The sequence below is a fragment of the Xyrauchen texanus genome, chromosome 15, assembly GCF_025860055.1.
Source record: "Xyrauchen texanus isolate HMW12.3.18 chromosome 15, RBS_HiC_50CHRs, whole genome shotgun sequence".
NCBI classification, from domain to species: Eukaryota; Metazoa; Chordata; class Actinopteri; order Cypriniformes; family Catostomidae; genus Xyrauchen; species Xyrauchen texanus.
The window spans coordinates 12,438,459-12,460,280 of NC_068290.1; the positions used below are offsets into that span (position 1 = coordinate 12,438,459).

General features: G+C 43.8%; 1 protein-coding gene across 1 annotated transcript in view; it reads left to right on the forward strand.

The window, feature by feature from the left end:
• The first annotated feature begins 15,100 nt into the window (after positions 1 to 15,100).
• The window catches only part of cep162 (centrosomal protein 162), a 38,949-nt gene continuing 32,227 nt past the window's right edge, over positions 15,101 to 21,822 (forward strand). The window contains exons 1-3 of the mRNA XM_052144294.1: positions 15,101 to 15,230; positions 15,500 to 15,576; positions 15,731 to 15,884. Coding sequence (XP_052000254.1) covers positions 15,517 to 15,576; positions 15,731 to 15,884 — 214 coding nt within the window. The 5' untranslated portion in view covers positions 15,101 to 15,230; positions 15,500 to 15,516. The remainder of the gene's footprint in view (positions 15,231 to 15,499; positions 15,577 to 15,730; positions 15,885 to 21,822) is intronic.

The window sequence follows — 21,822 nt, forward strand, 5'->3', positions numbered from 1 at the left end:
CCCTGCATATGAACTAAATATTTACGGAAGCCTCCGACCAGGAGTAATGGTTTTATAAAAAAGCAGACTAATTTAATGACATCAATGTGCTCATATTTTGCATGATAGTCATCATTTACACTCATTTGTATTTGCAAGAGAGTGAAAAATCTTACTTTTAAGCAGCTCTTCAACTTGAAAACATTGAAACGATGCAGTTTTCAGTGTGCGTCATCCGGTGTCAACATATACAAAATATATAAGATATTAAAATGAATAAATGTCTATTTTTCCAGCCTGTTGTATTATCATTTATTTATCACACCTTATTTATTTTAGATACAGTTCCTATATATTGTTATTTACATAGGGCAAATATACTATTTATTAAAACTACTTTTATTACGTTTCATATTTTAATGGGTATATAATTCATTACAGCTGACAGTTACATGAGTAGACAAGGTTTGAACATCAACCGTAGCGATATAAAACTGTGGCTGTGGCTCAGGTGGTAGAGCAGGTTGTCCACTAATCGCAGGGTTGGTGGTTTAATTCCCAGCCCACACGACTCCACATGCCAAAGTGTCTTTGGGAAAGACACTGAACCCCAAGTTGCTCCCAATGACAGGCTAGTGCCTTGCATGGCAGCTCTGCCATCATTGGTGTGTGAATGTGTGTGTGAATGGGTGAATGCGACACAGTGTAAAGCGCTTTGAATACCTCCATCCTCCGGCGGATGGCTGTGGCTGCTCCGTTGGGGTGGATGGTAGTGGCTAGGACTCTACTATGGCACATCCCTCCTACTTCCTGGATTTCAGCACTAGTGTAAAGTGATTAATGGAAAGGAGGAGGCGAGAACCAGCTTGAGAATGTAAATAATATTTTAATAAAAAACTTAAACAAAAAGACAGGAGTCGGGTGTGTGGAATCACGATCTGGCCCCGCCCTCCGCCCTGCCACATGCGACTATGCATTACTTTATGGAAAGTTTACGACCTACTAGTCTTGCCTTAAGAACAGGTGGTGCAAATTAAGCACTGACTTGGTTACAAACTAACTAGTAAGCCCTTAGTGTGAACTTTAAGTCCTAACTTACGTGAGAATTTACATCGGCACGCAAGTCAGAATTGAGGTAGTCTATGAAAACATGATGAAACTAAAGTAAGTTTCTAAATAATACCAATGATCTTATTTTTACTCAAACATTATTGGCTCCTGTAGATGGACATCAGAAAATGATTTGGATGAAGCAGGGACAGGAAAGCAGAAAGGATCGAGAGATTAATTTGAGGGAGATAAGACTTGATAAACAAATTACATCCTCAGCCATCAGAGTCAGGTTTTAGACATCAGATGAAAAAGCATAAAGTCTCAGGAAACCCTCTGTCAAGCCTTTGTGGAATTGCAGAGAAAAAAAAAATTGTGTTCTGTAGTACTGTCTTTGATTGTGTATAATAACAAATAATCAATCTTTTGGATATGAAATTAATCATTTAATTAGCGCTAATTTAGGACACTACATAAACAGTTGGCAGTAGCTATGGCTCAGAGGGGTTACCAGGATATCATGTTTGGGGGGGCATTTGGCTTGTTTGGGGGGGCAACATAAACAATTGAAAAAATCGGCGCAAAATTAAGTTATACTACACACAATCTGTTTTAGTGCATATCTTTTTCTAAGCCAGGAACCCAGAGATCGGCACAGGGCCCCTATTAGACTATAGAGCTTAAACTGGATTTTTGTTGTGTCAGACCTCACTCATCTGCTAGCGATGGAAAAATATGCACAAAACAATCCACTTTTAAATTGTAATTTATCATAATTCAGATGGACAGATTATTTCTCAAATTCTCAGGGGAAGCGTTTATCCTAGGGGAGGCACTGCCTCCCCCAGCCTCCCCCTTGACACGCCCCATGGCTGCTGTGTGCTAATTACCTAGTGACTAAAAAGGACTATAATTTGGCTTGTTTTGAGTTGTTGTTGCAAGTAAACTTAATGAGTTTCAAATGTCAGTTTAAATGACACTTCTGCATTTATTAAGTTAGAGATAGCTCAGCTAATTTCACAAGCTAGCAACTAACTCTGCCTAGTGACCAAATCTCTGCTCATTCTGAGAACTTTTTGTCTAAAGCCGTTTCGTCTGAGGCCGTTTTGCCTGATGTTGGATAATGCAATTTCATAGACGTACTTGACAGAGGTTTTCCTGATGTGTAACGTGTAATATAGAAAAATGCAAACACACAAGAAAGTTTTCTCTGGTTTTGTTATTTGCATTTACAGTGTATGCATTTTATGCAGTAAAACATGTTGAGAAAGTTTATGTACAGTATGTTGTAGATCCATTAATATTTTCATAAATATTAATATCTCTGTATGTTTACCTTTCCCAGTACTTGTTGCAGTGTAGGAATAGTGGGTTAAGCAAGGGAAGTTTGTATAGTGCATGTGTTGCACACTTTCTTGTACGCAACAGGCTTTCAAGAAAGAAAAAGAAAAAGCGATATGAGTAATGGGTGTGCCTGTGCCCAGTAGAGCTTTATGTCTAGCAATGCCCCTGATGCTGCCTATTAAACACTTACTGAGCACTTTATTAGGAACACTATGGCCCTAATATTCTTCTGTGGTCTTCTGCTATTGTGGCCCATCCGCCTCAAGGTTCACCTTGTTGTGTATTCTGAGATGCTATTCTGCTCACAACAAACAGAGCTGTTATCTGAGTTTCCGAAGACTTTGTCAGTTCGAACCAGTCTGACGATTCTCATCAACAAGAATACAAATAAAAATGACTTGACTTGAGTAGAATCAACTGAACTTCCGCTCACTGGATGTTTTTTGTTTTAGGCACCATTCTGAGTAAATTCTAGAGACTGTTGGCCCTGCAGACTGCCCTCACTGTGAGGACCTGAGTCTCAAGACGATCTGCTCTAGGGTCACCCTTGTTCTGAGGGATGATTCCACCTTTTGCATCCTCCTGACCACTTCCTCTATGTTAAGTCTTGAGGGACCACATAAGAAAGCATGGCGAGGCCGCGAGGTAGAGATTGAAGAACCCGAGGAGGATCTTGCGCTGGCACAAGCCCCACGAGCCCCTCGATCTTCCCACGCTACGTCTTTGCTAGAGCAGTATGCACGTGACGACATCCGACCCTCTACGAATGAGCACGGTGTTGTCGTATTTGACAGGTCTGATGATGATAATGATGCCATGTCCCTTGCAGGATCGGAGAATGATCCATTGAAGATGTTGCAGCCCCTCCCCCCAGCAAGTGCGAGGACCACACACTGGCCATTTATACAAGTTACACCACGTCATTGAGCAGGCGGTCGAGGAGCTCGGCCTTGAGTAGTCGGCACCTGTCGAGCTGAAAAATTCTCATCTGAAAGAACGATTCCTGCACACCGTCCACCGTCAAAAAAACGTGGCTTAGAAAGCAGTGTTGTTCTTCCCTGAGGTTCACACGAAGCATACTGAGACCTGGTGTGCACCTTACTCTGCGCACGTCCCAATTGGAGGGGCTGCCGTCCTCAGGCATATTCTAGCCTCTTTGTACTGTGATGCAAATAGTGCTCTCAGTCCCCAGCAGGAAGAATCCCCCTGGAAGTATAGCTTTTATAGGAATCTAGAGCTCCGGCCTTTTTCTCTTATGTTTTGACTGGCACTCCTTTGCTATTCTCACTGGGAACGAGTCTTTTTTTTTGCAACGCTTCCTTGCATTGCTTATATAGCGTGCGTACATCATAGCGGCTGAAGGCTGAAGCTTTCTTCCTCTCAAACCAAACTCACTCGCCGTGATGACTGCGAGTGATTGACGATTTTGTTTGCTCGCTTGAGCCTTTATACTTTTAGCACTGTGAGTGGATTAATGATGTGCTCTGAGTGAGAAGCTCGCATCTGATCAGTGCCAACTATCTGTGCCCGTTATCCGCGCCCACTGTGCAGTTATACATTCCGGTTTGCAGCGTTCTATCCTCCACGTTACAGTGCAGGACAGGCCCATTCTTCGCTCTGAGGTTGTAAATCTCCTTGTCTATCTGCATCTGTGACATTTGAATTTAACCCACTTTGGGGTCTGTTCATAATGATCTCATACAAACAATTCTCTCTCTTATGTATGCATGCTCATAAATCATACCTTAGTGTACGTATTAACTTTGGCTCAGGCCATTCTTGAGAATTTGCCTTGCTTCCCCATTTCACACACTGTGCACAACCTCTTCCCAATGGTGAGCAGCGCACTATCACAATTGTCATATATATGGCGGCCGAGATCCCGTTACATGAACGCCTGGCTGGTGCACACAGGCGTGTCAGATTAGCTGCTAAAAATTATCGAACACGGGTATTCGATCCAATTCGCACGCAGACCGCCTCGCTTCAACAGCATTTTGCCTCAAAAGTTCCGTCACGGGACGTGCCTGTATTACGTGCAGAAACGTCTAGGTTACGTATGTAACCTCCATTCCCCGATGGAGGGAACGAGACGTTGTATCAGAGAAGCGACACTAGGGGTCTCTCTTGAGCGCCGACATTCACCTCTGAACTATGAAAAAAGGCCAATGAGAGTTGGCAACCAGTATTTGCATGTCCCGCCCCCGGACATACGGGTATTTAAGCGGCGCAAATACGGGAGTTCATTCAGGATTTTTCTGAGGAGCCGGAAATGGTCCGGCCACAACAGGGGCTCGGCTCAGCGACGTGGCAGGGGAGACACAACGTCTCGTTCCCTCCATCGGGGAACGGAGGTTACATACGTAACCTAGATGTTCCCCTTCTGTCGCTCTCTCCACGTTGTGTCAGAGAAGCGACACTAGGGGTCCACTTAAAAAGAGCCATGCGCTGAGCCGTGTACGTGATCCGCTAATACAGGAGCGAGCAGGTATTCCTATGTGCAGAAAGACCAACTGTATCAGGCTGCACGTACCCTTCCCCAATGCCCCATTTAAGCCAACAGGATTCCTTATCGTTACCCTGGAGGGGGGAACAAGGTGACGGCCGCCAACATGGGAACGGGCCAGCCTGGCTGGGCCTCTTTTCTCTCTATGTTTCTCGCATAGAGCAACTACGGTCGGGGCCCTTACACGCATTGAGGGAAGGGGGTCTTAGCCCTTATTAGGGCGGAGAAGACCCTGCGGAGGCCACACCTACCCGGGAGGGGAGGCAAATTTTGAGTGGCAAATACATCGCATGGCCTATACTTAGGTCTTATGCGGAAAAGTAGTGCGGTGGTAGATCCAGCCTCGCAGAGGGGAAGCATACAGCACGGCAACCGAGGCAGCTGTAACTGCCTAAGGGAAACACGGAGTCAACTCGTGAGGGGACAGAACCGTGGTTTTACACACAGGGGAGTCCGAACAGGAGGCCTTACCTGTGGGGCACCTATACCAGTACAGGGTAGCTTGCGGTACCACGCAGTGGTTTGGGTCGGCGAGTTCCTCCGCAGAACTGCGACCCACGAGGGCTAGGGAGGAGTCAACCAGTGTCCCAAACCTGGGATCTCCTGGGAAAGAAGGCGCACTGTTTCCCCTGGTTAGGGGGAAGGGCGCTGGGTGCAAGCGATTCACTTGGTCAGATCGTGGACGTGCCACCGAGTTCTACGGGCTCGGTACCTGAGAGAACACAGGACTCATATAGTTGATACTGACTCAACTCGGAGATTGTAGAATCTCGCAAAAGTGTTAGGTGTTGCCCAGCCCGCTGCTCTACAAATGTCTGCTAGGGCAGTGCCCCTAGCCAGTGCAACACTCCTGGTGGAGTGGGCTCGGACCCGCAAAGGGGGGGCACGGCCTGGGTGTGATAAGCCAGGGAAATGGCATCGACAACCCAGTGGGCGAGTCTCTGCTTGGAGACAGCATTCCCTTTCTGCTGTCCCCCAAAGCAGACGAAGAGCTGCTCAGAGCGTCTGGTGCTCTGTGTGCGGTCCAGGTAAATACGTAAGGCACGTACTGGACACAGCAGTGAAAGGGCTGGGTCTGCCTCCTCCCGGGGCAGCGCTTGCAGGTTCACCACCTGATCCCTGAAGGGTGTGGTAGGAACCTTGGGCACGTAGCCCGGTCGCGGTCTTAGGATCCCGAAAGTGTCCGCCGGACCGAACTCCAGGCAAGCGTCGCTAACAGAGAACGCATGCAGGTCCCCGACCCTCTTGATGGAAGCGAGCGCGATCAGCAGGGCGGTCTTGAGAGAGGGCCCTGAGTCCAACTGAGTCAAGCGGCTCGAAGGGGGGTCTCCGGAGTCCCATAAGGACGACAGAGAGATCCCAGGAGAGAAACAGTTGAGGCCGGGAAGGAGTCATCCTCCGGGCACCTTTTAGGAACCTGACGATTAAGTCGTGCTTACCAAGAGACTTGCCGTCTACCGTGTCGTGGTGGGCCGCGATATGGGCAACATACACCTTGAGGGTGGAGGGGGACAGCCTCCTCTCCAGCCTCTCCTGAAGAAACACGAGCACTGACCTAACTGCGCACTTCTGCGGGTCTTTGGCTCGGGAAGAACACCAGTCCGCGAACAGACGCCACTTCAGGGCGTAAAGATGCCTGGTCGAAGGGGCTCTGGCTTGGTTAATAGTGTCTATGATGGCCGAAGGTAGGCCGGCTAGATCCTCCGCGTCCCGTCCAGGGACCAGACGTGGAGATTCCAGAGGTCTGGATGCGGATGCCAGGGCGTGCCCCGTCGCTGAGAAAGAAGGTCCTTCCTCAGGGGAATTCGCCAGGGAGGGGCTGTCATGAGGAGCGTGAGATCCGAAAACCACGTCCGGTTGGGCCAGTAGGGGGCCACCAGAGTGACTTGACCCTTGTCCTCCCTGACCTTGCATAGCACCTGTGCAAGAAGGCTCACTGGGGGAAAAGCGTACTTGCACAGCCCCGCGGGCCAGCTGTGCACCAGAGCATCTATCCCAAGGGGAGCCTCTGTGAGGGCATACCAGAGCGGACAGTGGGAGGTTTCCTGGGAGACAAACAGGTCTACCTGGGCCTTGCCGAACCTGTCCCAAATCAGCTGGACCGATTGGGGGTGGAGCCTCCACTCTCCGCCGGGCAAGTTTTGTCTTGACAGCTATCCGCTATCACATTGAGGTTGCCGGGGATGTGAGTGTCGCGCAGTGACTCCAGTCGCTGCTGACTCCAAAGGAGGAGACGATGGGCGAGCTGTGACATGTGGAGGGAGCGTACTCTGCCTTGGCGGTTTATGTAGGCCACCACCGTGGTGCTGTCCGTCCTGACTAGGACGTGCTTGCCACGAATCAATGGAAGAAATTTCTTCAGGGCAAGAAAAACGCCCAGCAGCTCTAGGCAGTTGATGTGCCAGTGCAGCGGGCCTCGGTTCCACCGGCCTGCGGCTGCGCGCCCGTTGCACATGGCGCCCCAACCCAATTTGGAGGCGTCGGTTGTAACCAGAACGCGACAGGACACGTGCTGCAAGGGTACTCCTGCCCGTAGAAAGCAGAGGTCTGTCCAGTGTTTGAAGGTTTGGAGGCAGGCAGGGGTAACTTCCACACCGTGCGTGCCGTGGCGCCATGCTCGTCTCAGGACTCGAGTCTGGAGCCAATGCTGAAGTGGTCTCATATGCATCAACCCCAGTGGCGCGGCTGCCGCGGAGGATGCCATATGCCCCAGGAGCTGTTGGAAACGTTTCAAAGGGACCACGGTGCCTGGTTCGAAAGAAGCGAGGCATTCCAGCACTGACTGAGCACGCTCGTTGGAGAGACGTGCTGTCATTGAGACTGAGTCTCCAAACCGAGAAAAGAGATGCTCTGGACCGGGGTGAGCTTGCTCTTTTCCCAGTTGACCTGAAACCCTAAACGGCCGAGGTGCTCGAGCACCTGGTCTCTGTGTGCGCATAGTAATTCCTGCGAGGAGGCCAAAATGAGCCAATCGTCGAGGTAATTGAGTATGCGTATGCCCGCTCCTCGTAGCGGGGCAAGAGCCGCCTCTGCGACCTTCGTGAAGACGCGAGGGGACAGAGACAGGCCGAAGGGGAGGACCTTGTACTGATACGCCTGGCCGTCGAACGTGAACCGTAGAAAGGGTCGATGTCGAGGGCGAATTGAGACGTGGAAGTACGCGTCCTTCAGGTCTACCGCTGCGAACCAATCTAGATGCCGGACGCCAGATAAAATTTGTTTCTGGGTAAGCATTTTGAACGGGAGTTTGGACAAGGTCCGATTGAAAACTCGCAGGTCCAAGATCGGTCGTATGCTGCCGCCTTTCTTGGGTACAACGAAGTAAGGGCTGTAGAAACCCTTCTTCGTTTCGGTCAGAGGGACAGGCTCTATCGCGTCCTTGATTAGAAGGGAGGCGATTTCCTCACGCAGGGAGTGCACTGCGGAGGAACGAACGCCCACGAAGGGGGGCGGAGACCTGGCAAACTGAATTGTGTAATCGAGTCGGATGGTCCGGTGCAGCCACCGTGACGAGCTGGGCAGTGAAAGCCATGACTCTAAACTCCGTGCTAGGGGCACCAAGGGGACGAGTATTTTGGACGTACCCGGCGGGGCTTCGCAGCGGTACGGAACAGGTAACGCGGCGTCGGGAGGCGCTGTGGCGTCCCGAGGCTCTGGTGCTGAGAATAAACTCAAAGCACTTACCTTGTTCCGCGCACCCGGCAGGGGGCGGGTTCGTGACTGAGGAGGAGGTCTGATGCTGGTGTCCTCTGGACTCGTCTGAACCGGCCGGCCGGGGAACAGTCGTGGGGCTGAGGGCGGGAGCACCGCATCTTGGGCGCCGAGACTGTTGAGGCCTGAAAGCACAGTGCCGTGAGAATGGCATTTGCGGGCCATGTGACCCAGAGGTAAAGGAAATAGCTCTTTTATTGAGAATTTGGGTAAATGAAAAAACAAAAGATTCTCCTCCCGGCCCTCCACTGGGGGATGGAGTGGTCTTACCACCTCCGGAGCTAACTTCTTGTCCTCTGGGTCCACTGTCTCAGGGACGCTTGGGAGCCTTCCGGGTCCTCGAAGGGGTCCGTGAGGCAGGGGACGTAAGCTTCCTGCGGTTTGCTCGACGCCGGGGCTGAGAGCTGGGCCCAGGTTGGGGCAGAGCAGAAGGTCTTCTGGCCGCGGGAGGACGCCCTCGGCGAGCAGGTGGGGCCTGGGCCGTGGCGGCAAGCTTGCGGCGCAGCATGTTGTGCGAAATGGCCTTCGTCTGCTTCTTCTCCAGGGAGAACTGCTGGGCAAAGTCCTCAACGGTGTCGCCGAAGAGGACGAACTGGGAGACAGGGGCGTTGAGGAAGATAGTCTTGTCAGCTTCACGCATCTCAACCAAGTCCAGCCATTGCTGACGTTCCTGGACCACCAGAGTGGCCATCGCCTGCCCGAGTGCCTGCGCTGTGACCTTCGTCGCTCTCAGGGCGAGGCCGGTCGCTGAGCGCAGTTCCTGCAGCGTGTCGGGATCAGGGCCGCCACCGTGCATGTTGCGAAGTGCCTTGGCTTGGTGGACCTGCAGGAGAGCCATGGCATGCAGGGCGGAAGCGGCACGTCCGGTAGCGCTGTAGGCCTTCGCAGTGAGCGATGTTGCTACAGGTCTACAGGACCGGGAAGGGAGTACAGGGCGGCCCAGCCAGGTGGTAGTGCTTCCGGGACATAAGTGGAGCGCAACAGCAGGGACAACAGGGATCTCCGTGTACCCGTGGCGCGCTCCGCCGTCGAGGGTGGCGAGGGCGGATGAGCAGGTGGCGGTGCGACGAGTGGAGAGGGGTGCTCTCCACGAAGACGTCAGCTCATCATGCACCTCCGGGAAGAAAGGAACCGGGGGGGGCGAGGCTGTGAGCGGCGCCCAACGCCCAAGAACCAATCGTCCAGCCGTGATGGCTGTGGGGAGGATGGAGGGTTCCAATCCAGACCCACGCTGTTGGCTGCCCGGGAAAGCATATCGGACATCTGTGCGTCGGCCTCCTCCTGGGCGTGCAAGCCCGAAGGCGGCAGCCCAGAGGAGCCCTCAGCATCAGAGCCCACGCCCTCCGATGTCGCGGCGAACTCATCTGCTTCCATCGCAAGAGGGTAGGCAGACTGGCTGTGAGGCGAGTCGCCGCCACCTCGAGCGGGGACGGGAGTCAACGAGCGTGCCGGGGCGCGGGTGGTCCGAGGGGGCGTACCCGGCGGAGCTGCACCGCTGCCATCCCCGAATCGCCTCCATCGCCAGCTGCATCTTCCTCAATCCCGTGGGAAGAAGGAGCGACGCGGGGAGCGGCTGGAGTGGCCTGCTTACGGTTGTAAGCAAGCCGCGACCGCAACGTTGTCATGGTCATGTTCTCGCAATGAGAACATGAACCATCCACAAACGCAGCCTCAGTGTGATCGCTGCCCAGACACACGAGACAACGCCTGTGGCCGTCGGAAGCGGAGAGTACTCTACTGCATCCAGGAACAACACAGGGGCGGAAAGTCATCTTTATAAAGACGCGTCCTTAAAAGGACGTTCAACGCCGCTGTGTTTTTGCTCTTTTAGAGGAAATTACTCTTTTAAATAAAATCACTCTTTTATGAATGAAAGAACTCGTGAGAGATCTTTCTTATCTGCAACTGTCGATGCGCTCAGGGGCAGGAAGTGCACAGCCGTGCAAACAGGAAGCCGCTGTTGTGCGCCGTAGAATTCAACAGCATGCAGCAGAGGATAGCAGGAACTCGGTGTGTAAAACGCAGCAGTCTGCAAACACGACCATCGGCTCCGAAGAAATTTTCTGAATTAACTCCCGTATTTGCGCCGCTTAAATACCCGTATGTCCGGGGGCGGGACATGCAAATACTGGTTGCCAACTCTCATTGGCCTTTTTTCATAGTTCAGAGGTGAATATCGGCGCTCAAGAGAGACCCCTATTGTCGCTTCTCTGACACAACGTGGAGAGAGCGACAGAAGGGGAACTCACAATCTCACAAAAGATGCGATAGAGATTGTCCCATGCTGCAACACCCGCAAAGGGTTTTACAGCTGCAACCTTTTCTTTCTGAAGAAAGGAACCTCCCTACCACTGGTTATGAAGGGGTTAAATTATTCTGTGTGTATAATATGACTCATATAGATCCTCAGATTAAGATTAATTTCCCATCTGATTTTCACCATGTGGGGTTATTCATTTTCATATACACTTGAAGACATTATAGTAAGTCACCGTATGAAGGGCCCTTGAACTCATATACATATTCTTCTAAATGTTTCTACCCTGGTTCATCTTAGGGTATGACGCTACGTAGTGTGGCATGATGGGACGCTGTTCCTCAAAGTGTTGAAATGCAATGTTAATTGAACTAAATCGATAGGGAATTTCTCCAGTTACTAATGTAACCTCGGTTCCCTGAGATGAAGGGAACGAGACTTTGCAAAACTTGGCATTTTGAGGTATGAGCATACGTTCTTGTCCTTCAGTCAGAATATTCTGAAGAAATGGTGTTTGAGCGCACGCTTATATAGGGCAATTGCGTGTCTAAAAGGTTGAATCAGGCCCGGACTGGCCATCGGGAGCACCGGGACAATTCCCGCTGGCCTGGCGACTAAGTTGGACTGCTGCCAGCCAGCATTATTATATTTTTTATTTTATTTTTATTTATTTTTTATTATTATTATTTTATATTACTACCTTTACCAGTGATCATTTTTGAATTTGTCATTCAATAAAATTATTATTAATATTAATAACAATAATAAAAAAAAAAAAACATGAATCTGTTAGTCTTGACTGGCAAGGCTTCGATTTGACTTTATGCCTCAGACAAACGGTTAAACAGAAAATGCGAGCAGCACCCGATGATGGAGAGAAAACGGCTAGATGGAGCAGAGAGGGAAAGGACAAAAAAAAGAAAGCACTCCAAGAAGAAGCAGCAAAATGTTGCAAAATTACTGACCTGTTCAGGGCTTCAAGTGCAGGTCAGATTCATCTGTAAATACTGTACTTTTTTCGTCGTTAACTTAGTATTGAACTGCTAGCAAATGTAAGCGGTAGCACCCGTCTAACATTACATTCGTGGAGAAATCAAAACAAATGTGTGCACACAGAAAACTCACAGAAGAAATGTACTGAGGTAAAAATTCTAATTGTTGTTTTTTTATTTATAACATATGATTTAGTTTAACATAACACAACTAAGGGAGCTGTTTTGCTGAATATTATCACGATTGAAAATGTTACATTGAATTTATTGTTCAATAAACAAGTAGCGTAGTTAATATTTATTATTAAGTTACTTACATTTTAGACACAAACCTATTAACTGTTTTTGTTCTATTTCACGGACTAAAATAGTTCCAAAGGAAAGCTACAGCAGCCTGGTGTTTTGTTACTGAATGATTCAGCGTTTTGCACGAATCTTTTGTATGAATGACTCACTAATTAAGACGGTCACTTGCCGCTACCTATTGGCGGTTTAGTTTAATGTTTAAGTATTGCATTTTTTTTATATTCAAACATTTATTTAAAACATCAATCTCATAACATTATTTATTGCAGTTGTAATTGCAATGCACATTTTTTTATTTGATGGGTAATAGCCCTATAGTGTCTTATTATTATAACTGAATTTATTGATCACATGTAAGAATTTGACATGAAAGATGATGCATACATTTAATAAGGTAATACAAATTTCCTTTTTTATATATACACTTTTGAGTGAGAAGCAGAGAGGTAGAAACAGCTTTGGACTTCTAGAGTAAATGCTTGTATGTACGTTATGTGCAGACCTCTTTGATATTAGGACTGCTTTACTTGGTTGTTTATGTTTTTATGTTATGGTCATACTGTGAAATAAATGTAATTTAGGGGGAAAAAAACAAGGTTGTCCGTGTTTCTAAATTTTATTTGGGTGCATAGGATGGCCTGAATGGGTGTAGGATTTCCCGGCCTGAAATTGTGTCCCAGTCCAGCCCTGGGTTGAATGCAATGTTAGTTATAAAGAATGGAATACATGTTCTTCCTCTTGTACTTTTATGTTAAAATCCTACTCAAATGCATGTGACATCGAATAAAATAGAATTAGGTTAAAAGTAATCAAAAGGTAATCAGATTAGATTACCCCAAAATGTAATCTCTGAGATTATGTTACTGATTGCATTTTTGTCATGTAATTTGTATCTCTGTAATTATGTAATTTGTATCTACAAAATTACAATTCACAGGTAATCTGCCCAGCACAATATATATACATACAGTGTGTGTGTGTGTGTATATATATATATATATATATATATATATATATATATATATATATACATATATACATATCATATTAATATATGACATTGATATGTATACATCAATGCTCTCTGGAAGCATTTCAGACTTTGTAGTACAGAAAGTCAGAAGTACAAAGTTCATAGTGTGACCTTACTAGAAGGACAGCACAAAAAATAAATAATTGGTTATCAATACAATGGATTAATCAAAGTTTTTTGCCTGGCAAATTAAACTTAGAGCAATGGCAATCTTCAGAAACCAGAGCTTGGTGATATGTAATGTATTGCATTTGGTAAAGGACGATCAGTGTCAGCGTAGAGTATGATGCTAAAATACAACTGAAGGTCAGTCCAATTATCTATAATGTTATATGGTTTTATGATGTTACACACTAACGTTTCAGCCATTTACACAGCACAAGCTTAATTCTCAATCTTAATCACATTTTAACTGGTGTTCTGTCTACTACATAAGGCCTAGCACCTAGACTGCAGGAACAAAATTACCTTTAAGATGAACATTTTCAAGATTCTATAATTTCCACATCAATTTCTGTTGAGGAGCCATTGTGAACAATATAAATAGGGTATACTGTTATTTATGTTGTTCAGTGTTTTTGTAACTTTATTTCTACAAGGGTGCAGCTCTCTGATCGAATGCAAAACACTGTCACCTTTTATCTGGCATACCCTGTTTCTTCAATGGTTAAAGAAACTCATTACAAAATCCTATTTAGTATTTACCCTGTAGGTGATTTTGTACAGAAAAGATTTCATTTCGAGGTGGATCTTTGTGTTTCTGTTCTTTCTTCCCTGAAACACTTAATCACCATTTTTTTCAATGTGAATTTACTTCACAATTTTGGCTTGACATATACAACTGGTTATCAGTTAAAATTGGGAAAATTCCTCCTATTGTTCTTATAAAAGCAGTTTGAATCCCCACATTTCTGACATTGGTATAAGGTATTATTGCTGGGTAAATTTCATATTCATACATATTCGTAAATGGAAAAAATGCAAGCCCTCCTTTAATTAATTTTTCTGTGATTTTGTGAAATCATTCCAGAGCTTAATATATATATATATATATATATATATATATATATATATATATATATATATATATATATATATATATTTTTTTTTTTTTTTTTTAAATACAATCTTTATGCTTTTCTATGTCAAAATATTTATTGTTTTAGTGCATCCATTTTTTCTGTGTTTTTTTATTTGATGTATTTGATGTATATGTATACATACAAACACACACACACACACACACACACACACACACACACATACATACATACATATGTATATATATATATAATATCCTATTCTGTCTTGAATCTTGCTCCTTGTCCTTGTTCCTTTATGTTTGTTCTGTGTGTGTTCACCCTGGTTATTGTGTCTTACGTTGTTGTATGTTCCCTGTTTTGTGATGTATAATTGCAAATAAAAATAAATGAAAAGTATGCAAAACACTGAACTACAGAGCGTGTAGAAAATATTCAAATATGGAACAAGACTGGGCCCTGCGATGGACTGGCGACCTGTCCAGGGTGTCCCCTGCCTTTCGCCCAATGTTAGCTGGGATAGGCTCCAGCCCCCCGCGACCCTGTACACAGGATAAGCGGTTGACGATGGATGGATGGATGGATGGAACAAGACTGCCCCTATAGGTGACAAACCCCCAATGCTGTGTAGAAAATTTTAAATGAGAGCGTACATGGTATTTTCTGTTTCTAACAGGTTTACAAATAATTTTAAGTACGTTGAGTAACATATATGCAGAAGAACGTATCAATAAAAATTATTTTAGCATATGGAGGCTGAAATCATTAAAGGCTGAATCATCTTTTCACAAGTGCAAACATGAAGATTTCTCCAACATGGCAACCCGGACCAACGGATCTGAACATAGCCAATCAAATCTCCGGACGCACATGACGTAATATGACCAATAAACTGTTAGTAATCCCCCGGTTGTTGTCGCGGGAAACTTTTTGAGTCTAGTGATAAACAGCATAATTTCTAAATAATGTGAACAGTAAAGGACATCGACTTCGATTGTTTCTTTTTTTATTGGTGAGTCATGTTTGCTTCTAATGTTTCCTTCATTTTGGTTGCCATGATATACGAGCTAACGCGCTAATAACGAATCCGACAATCACAAAACAACATATTATAGCGAATTTAACACTGCTTGTTTGTGATGTCGCACTGGCAGGCTTACTTTCTTTTTAAGACTCTTTGTCTCGGATATTGAATATTTCACTTTATACATGTGTGTATTCATTATTTTTGTAATGTCACCTGTACATAACACTTGTAAATCTTACACATTTGTTTTACAGTGTCGGATTGTTGAATTATGGCCCATAGGCTGACTAAAGAAGAGTTGGATCAACAGTTTGAGCAGTTCATGAAAGAGGTACTGTTGTATTCTTTACTGTTGTCAAATGTGGGTGTTTAACCACGTTTGAATGTGTAATGATGATATTTGCATTAATGGGATCATTAGGTGAGCTTTTATGTTGTTTTGATTGTATGAATTATTCAAAAGGTATTGTTTTTTTTTTTTACAGTCTGTCTCTGATGACTCTGTTGATTTGGGCTCCAGTACTAAGCACCCCAGTGTTCTTGACATCTTAGGAAAACCACCCACTAGACCAGAGAAGAAGGCCCTTGTGTCTGTGCCCTGGTGGCAGCAGGAGGATGATGACAGTGAGGAGGGAACCGGTTAGTTCTACTCTATTGCCTGAAACAGCAAGAGCATAGTGATGGTTGTTTAGTGGTTAAAGATCTGGGGCCAGTTGCATCAAACCAGTGAAGTTAAGGGGTTTGTTGAATCTGGCTAGAAAGCTAATGTTCCTTTTCAATTCCTCCTCATTCTGATGTGCATGTCATCGCAAGCATATAAATTAGAGTTGGGCAATATCATATGAAGTAATTGTATATCACGGTAAAGGTATATGGTATAAGTGATAGAGGTGGGTAATCAAATTATAAAATTATATATCAGTATTCTTAAAAGTTTTGGTTGATAAAGATATACATTAAGATAGGCCTATAGCTTATATTTTGACCTCTGGTTGACATCACTGGACTTCCTGTTGCTGACAGCATGCTGCACGAGTGTTTGTTTGTAGGCTGCTTAGCATTGCTTATTCTTATTCTCAAACGTTCATCATTATATCCTTTGTCGTTTTACCTGTTGCTGCTGGCACCTAGATAAGAGTCTGTGGTTGTAGCCTGCTAGTTTTTTTTGTTTTGTTTTTTTTCTTAGCATCGCTGCAAAAAGCAGAGGCTCTTTTTTACTTTCAGCTCAAGATCCAGATGTGTCATTGGGGTTCTCCTGTGATACAGCAAATTATTTGATTAACCGTGGATTGTGCAGCTTTTGACTCTAATTCTCTCAAAATCCGCTGCTTGTCTAATCCGTGTTTATGTCCAAGATAATAGCTGTAAATTGTTGACTTGCAAACTAGAACATGAATGAAGCTGGATAGCTATCTTGCATAGATTATTCAAGAGATAAACTGATGCAGGTGCATTATTGAGGTGAATAAACCTGCTCTGTTTTACCTTACATCAGTTAACTAGGCAGACTATTTATTTTGTCCTCCTGGAATAAAAAGTTGTGGTATTCTCATTACATTCTGCTCTTAAAGGAAATGTTTTGTTTTCTTTTGTGTTTGATTTTTGGTGTCACCATTTCTTTGCACTTGGATGCCTGTAAATTTCCTTTGCCTACTAAATTTTGGTAGGTCTAATGTGCATTATAATTGTGCTTTTAACGACTTTAAAAATGTATGGCATAATGGAAAAACGTTTTAAATAATTATGCCTAGGTTTGTTCTGCTCTTTGAGCAGTCATTTAGGTCTTTACTACTTAAACACCATTGTGGATGAACTGGTCCTTCTTTTCTTTCTGTAAGATATGCAAAATGTTGCAACTTTAATCTAATAAAAAAAATTACTTCGGCTAATCTCTCTGTAGACCTGAGATTAGACGTCTTAAATTTTCTTAAAGAATTTTCATAAATTCTGGAATTTTATCAGCATGGAAATTAGTCTATATTTTGATGCTGACTATAGAAATATTGCTTTGTAATTGTTCCAGTTTTCTTGCATGTTACAGTGATAAAAAAGGTTAATGGCAGACTTTGCTTTAACTTCATTGGTCTGCTGAATTCACAGTTTTCGATGCATCTTTTTCTCAAATCAAAGAGCTGTTCATATTAAGGTCTAAGGTTTATATAATACATTTCCTCAATATTTTAATTCTTGCGAAAAGTAGTAAAATCAACATGCAGTCCTGTCTTGTGAGCACTATATTCCTTCAAAAACTATTTGATGCTAAAAGTGATGAAAAGCCAATCACAGCATATGTTCATCTAAAATCTTGACATTGATTGAAAACTTATGGACATGTTATGTATGTGTCAACTAGCCATCTAGCTTTGTGATCAACAAGTGCATTGTTTACTTATATAAGAACATTGTGTGTCTGGTAAATGTTAATTTCTTACATTTCCTAGAATAGAGATTGTTTTCCACGGTACCCTCGCAAAGATATCTAATGGGGCTTTTCCACTGCTCGGTACAACTCGACTCTGCTCGCTATTTTGGGGTTTTCCACTGTGGGTAGTACCTGGTACCTGATACGATAGTACCTGGTACCTTGGTCAAGGTTCCAAGTGAGCCGATACTAAATGTGACGTAAAAATCCTGCAGATCACTGATTGGTCCGGGAGAATCCGACACGCGACATCAACTCGCAAGTTTTAAAGTTAGCAACAGCGATAACAGTATCATTTGTTCAAGCAACTTTCAAATTATGAAAAAAGAAATGGCTGTGTGCAAAACCACACTGTGGTCAATAAACGAGGTGCAGATGGCCCACTCGTTAGCGATGAGTGAATTGAAAAAGTCTCTCAGGAAGTGTGTCAGCTGTTGGCTGCACACGGCTACCACCGGACCTACCAACAGTGTAGTAAAAGTAAAAAAAAAAACGTAAACGTGACTACAGAACTATCAAGGAAAAGTGGAAGTGGTTCCACCAAATGGACGCTATCTAAACCGGCGAGCAATGGGAGGGAGAGTGACCTGGACTGGCGTTGATCCACGAAGGAGGATGGTATATTTTGTTATGTTAACTCTATACTCTGCTTGAAAGCTTCACTTTATTTAGTTGACCAGCGACTGGAAGCTTGCTTCTAAAACAACCAGGCCAATTTAACTGTTACACTTGTATAAAATCACCATGCAACAACTGCTTCATGCAGCACAATGAGCTAGTAGCTAGCAGTCGTGTTATTGTTTTGGTCAGTTTGTGTCATGTATAATGATGATGTCATGGATGTAGCAGCGGCACAACTATGACGATAAGGCTATAATCCCACCCACATTGAGATGGCACTAAACTGCAATGGAATTGCAAGCTCAGAAAAGTAAAGCGAGTAGAGTTGAGGCGAGTCGAGTTGTACATTGCAGTGGAAAAGTGCCAGTTGACTGCTATTACTGTTGAGCATTTCAATGAATGAAAAGGTTTCCCCTGCCATCAGCACTTATGTAATTTGTCCAATTTCATGTTTAATCTGACACCCAGCTCTGGTGATTTATTTAATTTATTTATTTTTCTCTCTGTCCTTGTCACTTTTCTAATTCCCTTTTCCTCTCTCTTTCTATTTTCCTTAACTCTTACAGGAAAGGCCACTAAACGTCAATTCACTAAAATAAAAATGTCCCAAGAAGTGAGTCCTCTGGAGGAAACCAAAGAGAAAAGAGAAAGTCCCCCTCTGGGTGCACCTGACTAATTATTTAATGATGTACCCTTCATATCCCTAAAGGGATAGTTCACCCAAAAAGGAAAATTCAGTCATTTACTCACGCTCATGTTGTTCCTTTGTGTCCATTCGCTTTCATATCTTCTTTTTTCCATACAATGCTGACTGAGGCTAATATTCTGCCTAGCATCTCCTTTTGTGTTCAACAGAAAAAAGCCATATGGCTTTGGAGCAACATGGGTGCGAATAAATGAAGACATGACAATATTACATTTTGGGTGTACGGTCCATTTTAAGTTATTTTCTTAGATTTCTGATGTTTGTCAGAAGTGTGTCCCTTACTTAAACCCATTCTGAGTCCATCTTGTTTTGTTGTAGCTTCATACAGTACATGACATCAGGATCTAGTTTAGCACTGTATGATTTCTGAGCCTATAACTAGGGATGGACCGATATGAAAGATATTTGCCGATATACATTTGAACAAAAACCTTTAAACCGATACAGATGTTTTGCCACTTGTATGTCTATCCTTCATAGCCTCATTTTCATTCACATCAAAAATCTAAGATTTTTTTGTTTCCGCATTAACATGTCTAATTTTTTCAACAGATCATTGTTTTACTTTGGAAATGTGCAGAGAGATACAAAAGCTTTTTCCAGTTATAGAAATAAATAATTTCCATTGAACATGGATTGAATCTGTTAAACACATATAAAAACTAACATTTAAAGAGAGCCTCAATGAAAGATAAATAGAAGATAAAAATTATAACCAATTTTTTTTTTTTAAATAACTATAACATGATTTATTTGTAAAAACAAACAAAAAAAACAACAACATCAGAAACAAAACAACAATTCAAAACAACAGAACTCATATTTTACATGTATGTTCTCTTTATGATTCATACAATGCATATGTTGGGCAATTCCACGGAAATTGTAACCACATCATGGAAAAATAAAAAGTTGAAACAAAAATAAAAGCAAAATCCCCTTTTAAAATCTGCATTACAGTGGTATAATTGAAAATGCTGTCCAGATAGCTAGAGAGTGCCAACTGCTAACACAGCACTGACTTATACATTGAATGCAGACTATGTCAAGTCAAGTGGTTTTTATTGTCTGAATATCCATACTTCCTATTATATAGTATGCCAAAAACAGTAAGCTAATGGACTAGAATGTTAGAATCCTCAGTACTCATAAAACAGTAAGCGAGAAATACCCAGTACTATTTCTGGCGAAATTCTGAAGTGTGGAACGACTGAACACTTGAGGCTTTCATAATCCCTCGGATGAGATACAGGTTTGTTATAAAATGCAGCATTCTAAGGTTTAGTAATGGCCATATTGCGATATCGGTCTTAATTTAATCAGTCATGCAGCATTGATGGGTCTCATACCAATGTCTCAGAAGGCAAAGTCTGCTGGTTTCAAAGCAATTTACATTTTACATTTACATTTATGTATTTGGCAGACGCTTATATCCAAAGCGACTTACAGAGCCCTTATTACAGGGACAATCCCCCCAGAGCAACCTGAAGTTAAGTGCTTTGCTCAAGGACACAATGGTGGTATGAATGCAGCATGAATGTTTTGTGAAATGAACGTCAAAAAATCATAATTTTTCATATGAATCTACCAAGGAGGTCTATAATACCTGGAAAAATCTATCTAATAATTGCGATTTTAATGTTGCTTGCAATACATTTCGTTTCGTCAGGATATGCGGTTATGCTGCATTCCAATCAATTTGGATGTGGCCATGTGGGATATTCCTACTAGATATCTCCGACAATAAATGCATTCCATTCCCCGATATTCGGAACTGCAATGCTTCCGTTAGCTTAGAAGGGGTTTGACTCTCATTAAAGATGTCTCCTAGGAACCAAACTGATAAACAATGCTGCAATGCTAGCATTTGTGCTTCAGGTGTATGATTATCAAAAGAGATTATAATTGACCATGTTTTATACACCTGTTTCTGCAGGTGTTTGTTAAACAAGCTTTAAAATCGTGTAATGTGGAAACAAACAAATTTATAGATATTACTTAATAAAGTGAATGTTTATCACTTACTTTGTATTACTCCCTCAGTGTCGACATGTTTGTGACATCATACCCCTGCATCTCGACGAAATCGGAGTTGAGAGTATCTGCACGAGCCTACAAGTTGTAATTCTGGCTTAAAGATGCATTCCATTGCACTTTTCCTAGTTGTAAGTTGTCAAATCCGACTTTCCGAGTTGAATGGAAAGCAGCACTAATTTTCAAAACTTGATCTGACACTGAATGCTCAAGCAGCCTAATTTACTCTTAGAAAACTCCTTGCTATAACAATGCAAAAAGCACTTACCAATTTACTTGAAGTGAAAATCCTGTTTAATAAATTAAGCAATCACACGGTCATGCAGAACATCTTGTTTTTTTTTTTTTAATCCATAAGGATCTCTTTCTCAATGGCAATATGACAGTGATGACAGCCGACTCGTCACACAAATCTCGGGCTCTTCGCGTTCAAATTACGTACATCACTTAAAGCGTGATTGCGTCACTCAAGGCCAGCTAGAAGGCCTCGACCGGGACATATCCTAAAGATCACACCCTCCAAGAACAAATAAATCAATCTGATTGGCTGATGAATCTGACAATCTGACTTTAGTTGCCCATTCATTTGCGCTATTGAGGGATTCTGTGGAAATTCTGAAGGCCTGAGGGGGTGGAGCTCAGACTCTCATGCTGCTTCAGCTAACGAGCTTGGCTTCGGCATGCGATTTGTGAAACAGCTGTCACACTTTGCTTGTAAGCATCAAGGAATACATTCTGACTGGATAAACTTAGATGTTCTCTATTTGTTTGTAGATTAATTAAGAGTGGAAAGC